Here is a 12,429-nt window from a genome sequence, read left to right on the forward strand (position 1 = left end):
CAGCTCCTAGGAATTTGACCCAATCAATTTGACCATCGGCTATGTGGTTGGTTCCACAGCAATGTTTGAATGGCTTAGCTGAGGCAATAAGTGCTGTGGCACAAATAGAGTTTTATTACTCTCATTTCTCTAAGAACATGGCTAGCATGGCAATGGCTCTTTTCACATTGGGTATGGCTGCAGGTAACTTGATACTTGATAGGGAGTCTCATAGTGAAGATTGTGGATGGAATTACAAAGGGAGAAGGTAAGGAGAGTTTGCAATTTATTGCAAGGCAGCTTTGCTGTTGGAGGACCTTTCTCTTGTTTGTAGCTTGAAGGTGTTATTAGTGACTGTTGAAAAATCTGAGTTGGAAATGGAACCAACCACATAGCAAATGTGATTGGGTCCCATCAGCAAAACCTCTGTGTGGAGTGAAATGCTTAAATTGCATACTGGTTACACAGCAGCACAGCTTATGTAATGTTCTTCTTCTTCTTCTTCTCTTTCTCATTGCACCAAAACTGTGTATGTGTGTTTTCATAGTATAATGTATTTATATCCCTCTCAATTGGGTATTATCATTGAAGCATGGTTTGTGGGATGGTCTTATGGTTACTTGTAAATTTCAAACTTTACTTGTTGGGTCTTTAGCTCAAATTGGTAGAGCACTTGGAACATGAGGATGCGTCAAGCATGTTCCAAGGGGATGGTGGTTTGAATCCACCATGACCTTTTTTATTCAAGTGTTCATAAATGACAATCATGAGCATCCTACAATGTCTGCTTCTCTGTGGTTTTTTTTTCTTTTCTTTTTTTGTTGATAGTTTGAATGAATTTTGTTGCTTCTCTGGTTTTGAAGATGCAAAAACGAATGAGACATTTCCTATTTGTATTCTTTAAAGCTTTTGTATGTCTAATCGATCCATAAATTTTTGTAATTTGTAGTATTAATGGAATTTTTGTAATTTATAGTAACCTATTAGTGCATTTATGTCTTTTTCTTTTAATATACATTTTATTTGGATTTTTAATAAATTTTAATGTCCTAACTTCATTGACTTTATATGTATTATATTATTAATGGCAATTTTGTGATTTATATTAATCAATACAAAACTGCTACAGAAACAGGTTATATATAACACCTTTCAGTATTAATAGCGTTCTGGAACCGTTTCTAGAACAGGTTTATCATACACCTTTCAGGAAGCCAGTAATGTTATTCTGGTAACAGTAACACCAAAATACGTTGTTTATCAAAAACGGCACAGAAACACTAGTAACATTGTCAAACGGTGCCTTAGTTTAACCTTTGAATTGATTCTATTCCTTGTATAGTTATTTGTGAGAGACATTAAAAGACATTTTCATTAGTCTCCGTGTTCCCATTGGTAAGAAATTGAAGATTATGTGGTTGATTCTATCTTTGGTGGCTTGTTGGAGATTATGGAAAGAAGTTTACACCCTTTTTTTTTTATAATATATCTTCAAATGGAAGAAGAGACCAATGAATATAATTTCAACATGACAGCTCCCTTGTGCTCTTGGTCTGGAGAGACTCTTGGTCTGGAGAGAGTTTTGGTGAAATGATAGCTCTGGTGATGATCTTCACTTAATTTTGGGGGATACAACACTATCCAGTCTTGTTTATTACATTTTAATAAACTTATTATCATGCTTTTCAGAAAGGGGAAACGAACCAAAATCACTAGCCATCGACCCAACTTGATTACTAATCTTTATTAGCAAAGAAATCTTGATTACTAATCCAACATGTGTTTGCGGCCCAAACCACCTGGTCCTGGTCAGGCTGGGCCAGGGAGGAGCCAGGGCTGAGCGCTCGACGTTGCACTGAGATCGAAGGGAGACGTTGGAACGTGGCTGCGTCCTGACGGTTAGGGGCTGGCCCACGTGGCAGAGGCACAGGCAGCGCTGAATGCAGAATCGCGTCTCGCGAGGAATGTGTATGAGGGTGACGCTGGTGGGCCCACCACTGCCTTGGCAATGGGAGGTAGGACAGGTTGGTGGCATGCGTGGCAGCACTTGATTGGAAGTGAGGAATCATGGACCGAGAAGAATGGCCCTGGCGGGAGCAGTTGCACAGACTGATAATCGTTGGTACTTATCTTATATAAGGAAGACTGCGGATTTGACAGGGGACATACACAAACACACCTGACAACCAACACTTATTTTACTTGCTCTGCATTTTACTTTTCCTTGTTTCGTTTTTGCATTCTTTATTGCTGTTCTTGTCATCATTTGAGACTGGAAGGATGTACGGTCACATACTAAGGGCAACAGGAGTATACGCACAGGACTCGCACTTGTATCTGGTATGATTGATTAATACATTTATTATTTCAGTTCATCGTCGTTTGTGTCTCAAGTCTCTCTCTCTTTTCATTGGGCAATAGCAGTTCGGGCTGTAGTCCGTAGTTGTTGGCTTAACCCTAAAGACCTTAGAGCTACTCAGGCAGGAAGGAAACCTACTAGCCTGGTAAGGAGTCAGATTAGGCTGTTCTCAGCCTCGTTTGAACCTGCGCAAAGGTTCTCGCACGCCCGCACTATTCGCACCACGTGCGTATCCCCGCGTGTGAGTGTTTTGGATTTCTGTCATCGACACATTTTGGCACGCCCGGTGGGACCCTCATAAGCCAACGACTGCTATGGTCAAGCAAAAGAAAGGATCAAGACGTCCTCGTATTCAGAAGGAAGCTATGGTGGATGAAGAAATGGAGAATCCCACGGTGGTCGAATTTGCGGACCAAGCCGAGGATGAACCATGTGGTTCGCACGATAGTAATGCCAGCCATGACTCAGAGCATCAGCTGGCGGTTATGGTGCATGATGCTGTAGACCCCCTTGCGGGCAGCATACAGTAGCTTGTGGACGTCTTTAGACCCATTTCCGATGATTTGTGGCACATGATGGCTGCGGTCGATAACTCCGTGGCCAGTCAGCAAAATCAGTTTGAAGAGTTCCGTGAAACCCTCGTTGCCTTAAGGCAGCATGCCATGTCAGGGACAAGAGCGAACACCACGGTCATGCCGCCTGATGGGACTGCCGCGGCGACCGAAGGTAGAGGACTCGAGGTAGGCCGAATAGGCTTGCCAGCTCAGACCGCATATGGCGGCAGCTCGAGCCAAAATCCCATTGTTGGGGACCAACCTAGAGTCAGTCTGCCAGCGATGACTTTCATTAATCCCTTGTATCAGGCTGCCTCACCCAGTGCCGTCAACGCCGTTGAGAGTTACGTGGTTAACAGCCCTCCCACAGGCGTCCCCGGGGGTACTAGTCAGGCAGCCGCCCTAGGGGTAGGCCATATGTCCACAACCGCCATTCTCGTTGCACTGCAGTGGCCAGCCGCCGTGAGCACTGCCCAAATAGGGGGCATCAGGCCCATCCCGGGACCCAATAACTCGGCTGCCACAGGGGCAAACACCATACCCTTAGGGGGATACCCCCCTCCGGGGCGAGGCACTACGATCACCGGCGCATCTGGATACAGGCCTGTAGGGGCGAGCATCAGGGACAGCGAGCTCGGATTTGAACCAAGGTCGGAGGCGTTTTCAAACACTCACCCCGGCCTGGCCTATCATGGTAACCCATGGCCACCCGATGCGGCGGGGTATCCTGCTGCCTAGGGGGCACCATTGGTCATTGATCGGGGAGAGCTGACTAGGATCATCCAGGACAACATTAACCCTTTCTACAGGACGACCCCACGTCCTGCATGCCGGAAGCCTTACCCCGAGTATTTTGATGCAGTGGACCTCAAGAGGAACCCTAAGATCCCGGAATTCACCAAGTTCTCAGGCGAGGACAAGGTGTCCACTATTGAACATATAGCCCACTTCACCGTGCAGTGTGGTAATTGGGGCGGGTTGGAAGCGGCCAAGCTTAGGCTGTTCCCCAATTCCCTAACGGGATTGGCCTTCACCTGGTACTTTAATCTACCCGCCAACTCGGTCCAGAGTTGGCAGGAAATGGAGGAGCTCTTTCACACTCAGTTCTATCGTATTGAACCTGAGATCACCATAGGAGACCTGGCCAAAATGACCCAAGAACCGGGTGAGGCCGTTGAGGGGTTCATTACCCGTTTTAAGTCGGCCAAGTACAAAGGCCTAACCACTTTACCTGAGGCTGAATACGCAAAGATGGCCTTGGGGGGACTCAGTTTCGAGCTTCAAAAGAGGTTTGCTGGCCAATACTTCGCTGACCTCGGCAGCTGGTGCTGCAGGCCGCGCCCTATGAGCAGCTCCTGAAAGAGGAGGGCCAGCGGAAAGCGGCCTCTATTGGAACGTATTACAAGGACGCTGCTGGTCATGTTTACCCGTTGCTGGGGAATAGTGATAAAAAATAGGTTGATTATGTAGAATTTGAGGTGGATGCGGCAGAAATTACAGAAGGAAAGCCCTACGTGTGTAAGGCCTTGGCCAGGCTGAATGATTAGGCCAAGCAGGCCGAACAACCCAAGACAGCACCTCAGAGGACCTTTGACTCGAAGGTGACATACTCCTTCGATATTTCGAAGGCCGAGTTGATTTTTGATCAGCTGCTCAAGGATAAGCAGATTAAGCTGCCGCCAGGGCACCAGATACCACCTAGTCACGAGCTAAAAGACCAAAAGTACTGTAAGTGGCACAACACTCGCACCCATACTGCTACTAACTGTGTTGTTTTACGGAATGCCTTGCAGAAAGCAATCACGGCCGAACACCTACAGTTCCCAGGGAAGGAAAAGGGGGTCATGATGGTTGATGAAGACCCTTTCCCAGTTAACATGGTCAGCGTCGACTTTTCGAAGATGGTCGGGCTAAGAGGGAGTACAGTGCCGGCCCTAAGCTTCAGACAAGGGAGCAATCTGCCCAGGCCGAGCCCACCGACGCGGTCATTAGGATCCCGTTTGAACCCATGGGCTACTCCTTTCCATACCCAGGCCAATAGTGGCCGGGCAGTTAACAGTCTGGAGGTTGTAATAGGCAAAACGGCGCAGGAATGCTTGGCCCCACCCGAGCGGCCCAGGGCACTTGTCATGGGCCGGTCCAGTAATGTGCCGACTCAAGCTGAGGAACAGGTCAGGGTTCAGAGACGGCGAAGGAGGGGCAAGGGGCCCATAGTGAATTCCCGCTATGAGTTTAATCCGCAAGGGGGAGTAAGGGGACTAGAAGAGCACGGGACTGGCACACCCAGGTTGAGTGAAGCACCAAGGCTGCATCAGGAAGTCTGTCCCAGTTGTAGTCAACCAATCAAGGGGCAATGGAACAGAACCGTAGCTGGGTCAGGCCGGGCGCCGTTTAATCAGTGCACACGGCCTTCCCCACAAGCCAAAGAGGAGTTTAATCCAGCACTCGCCCAAGACAGGAGGCCAGTTTCTCATCAAGCAACCCACACTTCTAGGCCGTCTGCCAAGGACCGGCTTAGGAGGGTTTCAGTAAGGAGACGCCTGACGTATGAACAGTATGGGCTAGACTACTCGCGCTCAGAGCACTCCGGAGGGGAGGCTCCTCAACACCAGGAGGGCCATAGGCCCAGGATGGTTGTTCCTAAGACCGATGGGGAAGAGTGGAAGGTTGCAAGGCACCCGAAGTTCCCGGCCAGCCCTGATCCAGCTTGCGTGTCTAGGGCTCAGAAAAGGAGGCGACAGAGGAAGAGAGCGGCCCAAAGAAGGAACCAGCAGGCACAGGTCAATGAGGACCGCATCAATACGCTCCCCCAGGTCCGAGTAGAGGAAGGCGTAAGCTCCGGAGAACAGAGACGGGTGATCAGAGGCCCATCAGGGGCAAAAGACCCAAGCACTGCTGTTAGGGGAGAAGGGGCTCTGGAACCAGACATGTCAGACTACAAGACCGAGGATAGCGACCCAGATGTCTTCGGAGGCATAGTGACGAGCGCCAGCCCGAGGGTAGACAACACAGACAACATCGGCCCTATCCACTCACCGGATATCAACTTCGACGGGCTGGTCGAGATGATGTTCGACACGGTCCCAACCCAGGTACAGATCTCAATGGTGTACGTCCTACCGAAGACATTCCATTATCAGCTCGGCCAGGCGACGCATCTGGAGGGAGGTTCGCATCCAGAAATACTGGGGATAGAACTGGTGCCCACTCAGGAACAGGCCGAGAAGAAGGTGGACTGCGGCGAGCTAGACCAGCAGGGCCCCAAGGACAATGTCAGGACGGTTATCACCAGAGAAATAGAGTACACCTTTGATAATCCAGTACCACGGGGGAAGGTGGTCAACGTATTTGAGGAGCCAACTCGCGAGATGACGCGGCATCTGAAGCCGTTGTATACTCAGTCTCACATGGAAGGCAAACCCGTATCCAGGGTTTTGGTTGACAATGGAGCAGCGGTGAATATCTTACCCTCAAGAATGATGAGACGTCTCAGCAGGGACGAGACCGATCTGCTGTCGGCGGATGTATCGGTCACAAACTTCCTGGGTGGCTCCACCAGGCCGAGAGGAGTACTCCTAATCAACCTGAAGGTGGGAGATCATACGTCCTTGACGGCCTTCTTTGTCATGGACGCCATGGCCAATTACAATGCCCTGTTAGGACAAGAATGGATCCATGCGAACTCATGCGTCTCGTCGTCTTTGCACCAGTTCCTGGTTTTATGGCAAAAAGGGGGGAAGATTGAGTTGGTGATGGCTGATAACCGGCCGTTCATGGCCGACGCCAGCTACGCAGAGGCCACTTTGTACGACGGGTGCATAGGCCCTAGCCAGTTCACTGGAGCAGATGAGCATGGGAGGCCTACGTCCTTGGTTACCTCGTCTACGATCCTGGAAGAGGTGTTCCATCTGAAGGGACCGCAGACAGAAGCCCTGCAGAATCTCGAAGAACAGCGGAGGAAGACTGACCAAGATTACTTATAAAGACAAGACAGAAGGCTGTAGCAGACATAATGCGTCGGTTGACCGTTGCAAGCCTGGAGCAGAAAATGTCTCACGAAACAGGAGTGGTGGCTGAGGTCTCGGCGAAGGAACAGACGACAGCTGGCCCTGAAGTTCCACCTGCACCGTCGAAGATGGAAGAAACACTGGCAGAGGTTCAAGATCCATTGATAGAGGTAGACTTAGGAGAGGCCGAGGACCACCGGCCTATTTATGTTAGTGGTCTACTCCCACCCGAGTTAAGGGAAGATATTGTAAGTTTATTAAAGGAATTTAAAGATTGTTTTGCTTGGGACTATTCTGAGATGCCTAGTCTAGATCGAAAGTTGGTTGAACATCGGTTGCCCATCAAAGATAACTACAGACCGGTAAAGCAACTGCCCAGACGAATGTCACCGGATGTCATCCTGAAAATCAAGGACGAAATCGAACGGTTGCTTAAGGCAGGTTTCATCAGGACCGCCAGGTATGTGGAATGGGTGTCGAACATAGTGTCGGTCATAAAGAAGAACGGGAAGCTAAGAGTGTACATCGACTTTAGAGACCTAAACAAGGCCACCCCCAAGGACGAGTACCCGATGCCAGTGGCCGACATGCTGGTTGACGCGGCCGCAAAGAATCGCATCATGTCTTTTATGGATGGCCACGCTGGTTATAATCAGATCTTCATCGCGGAAGAGGATGTCCTAAAAACAGCCTTCCGTTGCCCAGGCGCTCTAGGGACGTATGAATGGTTAGTCATGCCGTTCGGGCTAAAGAACGCCGGTGCCACTTACCAACGGGGAATGAACACAATTTTCCACGATATGATCGGCACCTTTGTTAAGGTCTACATTGACGACGTTGTGGTGCAGTCAAAACATGAGCACGAACACCTTGAGCACTTGAGAAGGGTGTTCTCCAGAATGAGGACTCATGGACTGAAGATGAATCCACTGAAGTGTGCTTTCGGAGTGGCGGCTGGCAATTTCCTCGGATTCTTGGTTCATCAGAAAGGAATTGAGGTAGACAAGAACAAGGCCAAGGCCAAGGCCATGCAGGAGGCGAGGCCGCCTTCAAACAAAAAGGAGCTACAGAAGTTTCTGGGGCAGGTGAACTTCCTCAGGCGCTTCATTTCCAATTCCGCAGGGCGGACAAAGGTTTTCTCCTCACTATTAAAATTGAAGGCCGACGAGGACTTCAGATGGGACGATACCCACCAGGAGGCGTTCGACCAGATAAAGGCTTACTTAACAAGGCCTCCGGTTCTAATGCCTCCAAGAAAAGGGTTACCTCTAAAATTGTACGTATCCGCAGCGGAAGGTTCAATAGGGAGCCTACTTGCACAGGACAACGAGGCCGGGAAAGAACAGGCTGTGTTCTACCTAAGCCGGGCCTTGACGAAAGTGGAATGGAAGTATCCTGCGATCGAGAAGCTATGTTTGGCACTGTTTTTCTCTTGCAGCAAACTTAGGTACTATCTCTTGCCAGCAACGGTGGACGTGGTTTGTCAGACCGACGTCATTAAGTACATGCTTACGCGTCCAATTTCTAGGGGAAGGGTTGGAAAATGGACTCTCGCTCTTACTGAGTTCGCCCTCCAGTATGTGCCCCAAAAGACAATCAAGGGACAGGCGTTGGCAGACTTTCTTGCGGATCATCCTCCCATGGAGACCGCCAGGGAGATGATGGAGGTCCCTCTTGTTGGCCTAACGCCATGGAAGCTTTTCTTCGATGGGTCCAAGATCGAGCAGGCCGCTGGGGCAAGGGTTGTCTTACTATCACCAGAAGGGACAGAGACTCAAGTAGCCTTTCGGCTCAATTTCCCTTCTTCGAACAACTAGGCCGAGTACGAGGCTCTCATATTAGGGTTGAGCTTGCTTCTCGACCTTAAGGCTGACACCGTAGAAGTCATCGGAGACTCACAGTTGGTGATCAAGCTGCTGGCCTGGGAATATCGGTGTGAGAGCGAAGACTTGGTGGGCTATCTTGCGCAGACCAAGAAGCTAATCGAGGGGTTCCAGGACGTGGTGGTTCACCATGTCCCACGATCAAGGAATCAGGCCACGAACGGGTTAACACAGGCAGCGTATGGCATCAGTCTACCAGAGGGTAGTGTAGAAAAAACCATCATCATCAAAAGGCAAGCACGGTCCGCGGTCTATGAAGGCAGCTGCTTGGAGGTCAACCACATCGAAGACACATAGCCTGATTGGCGAACGCCGATCGTCCAGTACTTGAGTAGCCCTGGGCCAAGGTTTGACAGAAGGATTAGGGACAGGGCCACGAGATACGTGTTGATTGGGAACGACCTTTATAAGAAGGGGAAGGATGACCTGCTGCCCAAATGTGTCAGCTTGAATGAGGCAACGATGGTCATGGCCGAAGTCCACGAAGGCATCTGTGGAGCGCACCAGGCTGGTCCTAAGATGAGATGGTTGATTCGGGGCCATGGGTACTACTGGCCAACTATGATGGCAGACTATGTCAAGTACGCCAAGGGATGTTGGACATGTCAGACCCATGGACCGGTGCAGCGGTTACCAACGACGAAGTTTAATCCGGTGGTCAAGCCATGGCCATTCAGGGGGTGGGCTATGGATCTCATAGGGAAGATTACCCCACCAGCTATACGGGGGCATTGCTTTATTATCGTGGCCACGGATTATTTTACCAAGTGGGTTGAGGCCTTGCCAATGAAGGGAGTCAATCAGGCCGAGGTCATCTAGTTCCTCAAGAGTCACATCATTCACAGGTTTGGGCTTCTAGAGACTATCACGTGCGACAACGGGAGCGTTTTCGTTGGGGATGAGGTGGTGGCGTTTGCGACTGAGTTAGGAATAACATTCACCCATTCCACCCCGTACTACGCACAAGGCAACAGACATGCCGAGGCAAGTAACAAGATTCTCAAGGGGTGTTTAGCGAAGGTTGTGGATGACAACCCACAAAGATGGGCAGACATGCTTTCTGAGGTATTGTGGGCATTCAGGACATCACAACGGACCAGCACGGCTACTACGCCCTTTGCGTTAAAGTACGACCACGATGCAGTGTTACCCATTGAAGTTAGCATAAGATCAGCACGGGTGGCATTCCAGCAGGGCCTCACGCCAACAGCCTACAGCGAGGCCATGATGGCTGAGCTCGATGACCTAGAAGAAGAGCGCTTGGCCGCGTTAGATAGGATGCAAGTTCAGAAGAGGAAGGTTGCAGCCATCTACAACAAAAGGATATGCCCAAAGCACTTCCAGGAAGGGGACGTCGTCCTGAAGGCCATACTCCTGGTTGGTGCAAAGGACCCCAGACTGGGCAAATGGTCCCCAACATGGGAAGGACCATTTATGGTCTGTCAGGTGCTCCGGGGTGGGGCTTACAGGCTGCGTGACTTAGAGGGATGCATCCAGATCAGGCCTATCAATGGCAAGTTCCTTACGACTTTTCATCCCATAATCTAGGACTTGGGGTGAGACAAGGGTATCACACCGTAGGAGCAACGCTACGAATTAAAGGAAAAGCAGGTTTTACTCCTAAGGGAATGCAAACACGACCTAGGTAGGTCGAATACAACAAAAGCAGAAAACAAACAAAGTATCACTGTTCTTTTAGCAGGGGGGAAGGCACATAGGCCTACATAAAAAAGTCTTGGGTGGTGGACTCTTGGATTTCATTCCATTTCTTCTCCATCACTGCTAAGCGTTCATTGGCTACGGCCAAATTGGCTTGGAGGCTTGGTCTTAGTGCTTTCTCCTACTTGGCTTGGGCTTTGGCCGAGGTTGCCTCTGCGGACACGGCCTCGGAACCGAGAAGTTTCTTCCTAACTTCCTGATCCAATTCAGTCCTCTCAGATCGAAGAGTGGCGAGCTGGGTTTCCAACCTCTGGATGTCCTGATCCATTTGAGCCAGCCGGTCTTGCCCTACTTGTACTCCATCCAGGATCGTCTTAAGGCCGTCCCATAGTTTTTGCAGTTTCTCGTCTAGAGCATCGCTCTCTTTGAGAAGGGCTTTATAGGTCTGAACATTCTTGAGGGCGAGGGGGGCCGCGGTGGTCACGCCGAACATGAAGGCAACGGCCCCATCTAGCCATTCTTTGACTGGGGCAGGAAGGTAGGGTAGTGACAGCAGTGTGCGAAGTGCCTCGGCGATAGATGTCAGATTACCTGCACTCACAGCCTCACGGAAGGGAGATTGCAGGAAGGACTATAGGAGTGTTTTTGCCTCAGTCACCTGGGCAGGAACAGATCCAGAGCCTGAGGCTGTCAGCACTATAGGAGTGTTTTTGCCTTAGCCAGAAGGGATTCCAGACTCATAACCTAAAAAAAGGACATGTCAGCACTGGCCAGATGTGGGAGCTGATATCAGGGCTAGGGCACACGTACCGTAGGAGTCACTACAGGAACAACATGGCTTGGAGGGGGAGGAGGCACTGGTTCATGTACTGGGGTCTGGGACCCACTGGGTTCGGCCACATCATAATTACTAGGCACATCGGCGCCGGTCTCTTCTTCTTCAGTGCCACTTTCGGAGGCGCCGTTTGAGAGGGAGGAGGATTCAGATTCCGAGGAGCTGGTGAGAATAACCTGAGGGGACTTTGTAGTAACGGCCTGTTTCAGGTGTGCACTGGACCAAGTGCAGTCTTTCATTGAGTGAGAGGTGACCGAGGGAGATGTTGCCGTGGGGGCACGAGGCTTGGTGCTTACGGTCTGGCCTTCTTGGAACACACTGGGAAGGAGGGCCTAGCGTTGGGTGGTCTTTGATGGGCTGATGCTCTTCAGCCTCTTGCTCACTGGAGGGGGCTCATCCTCAGAGTCCTCATCATCTTCTGGGGTTGACCCGTGATCACTTCGGGCTGACTAGACCGAGGACGTGGGCCGCACTGAGAATTTGGCTGCGATCACAAGAAGGTCGGTCAGCAAAAGACAGATGGGGTAGCAGAACGAGAAAGGGAGGACAAGGCTTACCGACGACCTGCTTGGAGACTGATGCTTTCTTCCATTTTGGGGCAGCGGTCTGATGACTGGTAGTACCTTAGGATGAGGGAGGACGCTTGCTGCTTTTGGGGTAGGGCTCAAGTGGGAGGAGAGAAGTAAAGTATGCATCCCACCAGGTCGTAAAGTCTTTGGTCGCTGTATGCTCCCTGACAAAGAATTGCAACTCGAACAGTGAAAGGACCAAGGCATTCATGGCCGAGGCGTGAAGTATGTCAGCCACGTTCGAGTAGACCATCCTATCCAGCTCACAGTCCATAATGGAATAGTAGTTGGGGGAGGGGATCGCCTGGCGGTGGCTGAATTGGTATGCGCAGAAATGGGGATTGTATATCTCGAAGCCACAGGTGTTGTTCCCTGACGGCTCTAGGGTGACTCCGATGTGAAGATCTCAGCAGACTAAAAACTTACCCCACAAGGCTGGGGCGGATGTGGGACAATCAATGGCCAGAGAGAGCCACTCAGGAATGGCCTCCTGCGTCTGGAAAGGGAGGAAGAAATTGCCATTTGAGCCAGGATCGAAGGTGGAGAAAAACTGGTAGTACTCTTGTAGGGTCTTCAGATCATGG

At 50.3% G+C, this 12,429-nt stretch overlaps 1 protein-coding gene across 1 annotated transcript; it reads left to right on the forward strand.

Moving 5' to 3' along the window:
- Positions 1-9,244: 9,244 nt before the first annotated feature.
- Positions 9,245-10,330, forward strand: LOC122665583. Its single transcript, XM_043861737.1, has 2 exons — positions 9,245-9,363; positions 9,628-10,330. Exons 1-2 carry the CDS (start codon positions 9,245-9,247, stop codon positions 10,328-10,330), a joined length of 822 nt encoding a protein of 273 aa, XP_043717672.1.
- The last annotated feature ends 2,099 nt before the right edge of the window (positions 10,331-12,429 follow it).

The sequence above is a fragment of the Telopea speciosissima genome, chromosome 6 (assembly GCF_018873765.1).
Source record: "Telopea speciosissima isolate NSW1024214 ecotype Mountain lineage chromosome 6, Tspe_v1, whole genome shotgun sequence".
NCBI classification, from domain to species: domain Eukaryota; kingdom Viridiplantae; phylum Streptophyta; class Magnoliopsida; order Proteales; family Proteaceae; genus Telopea; species Telopea speciosissima.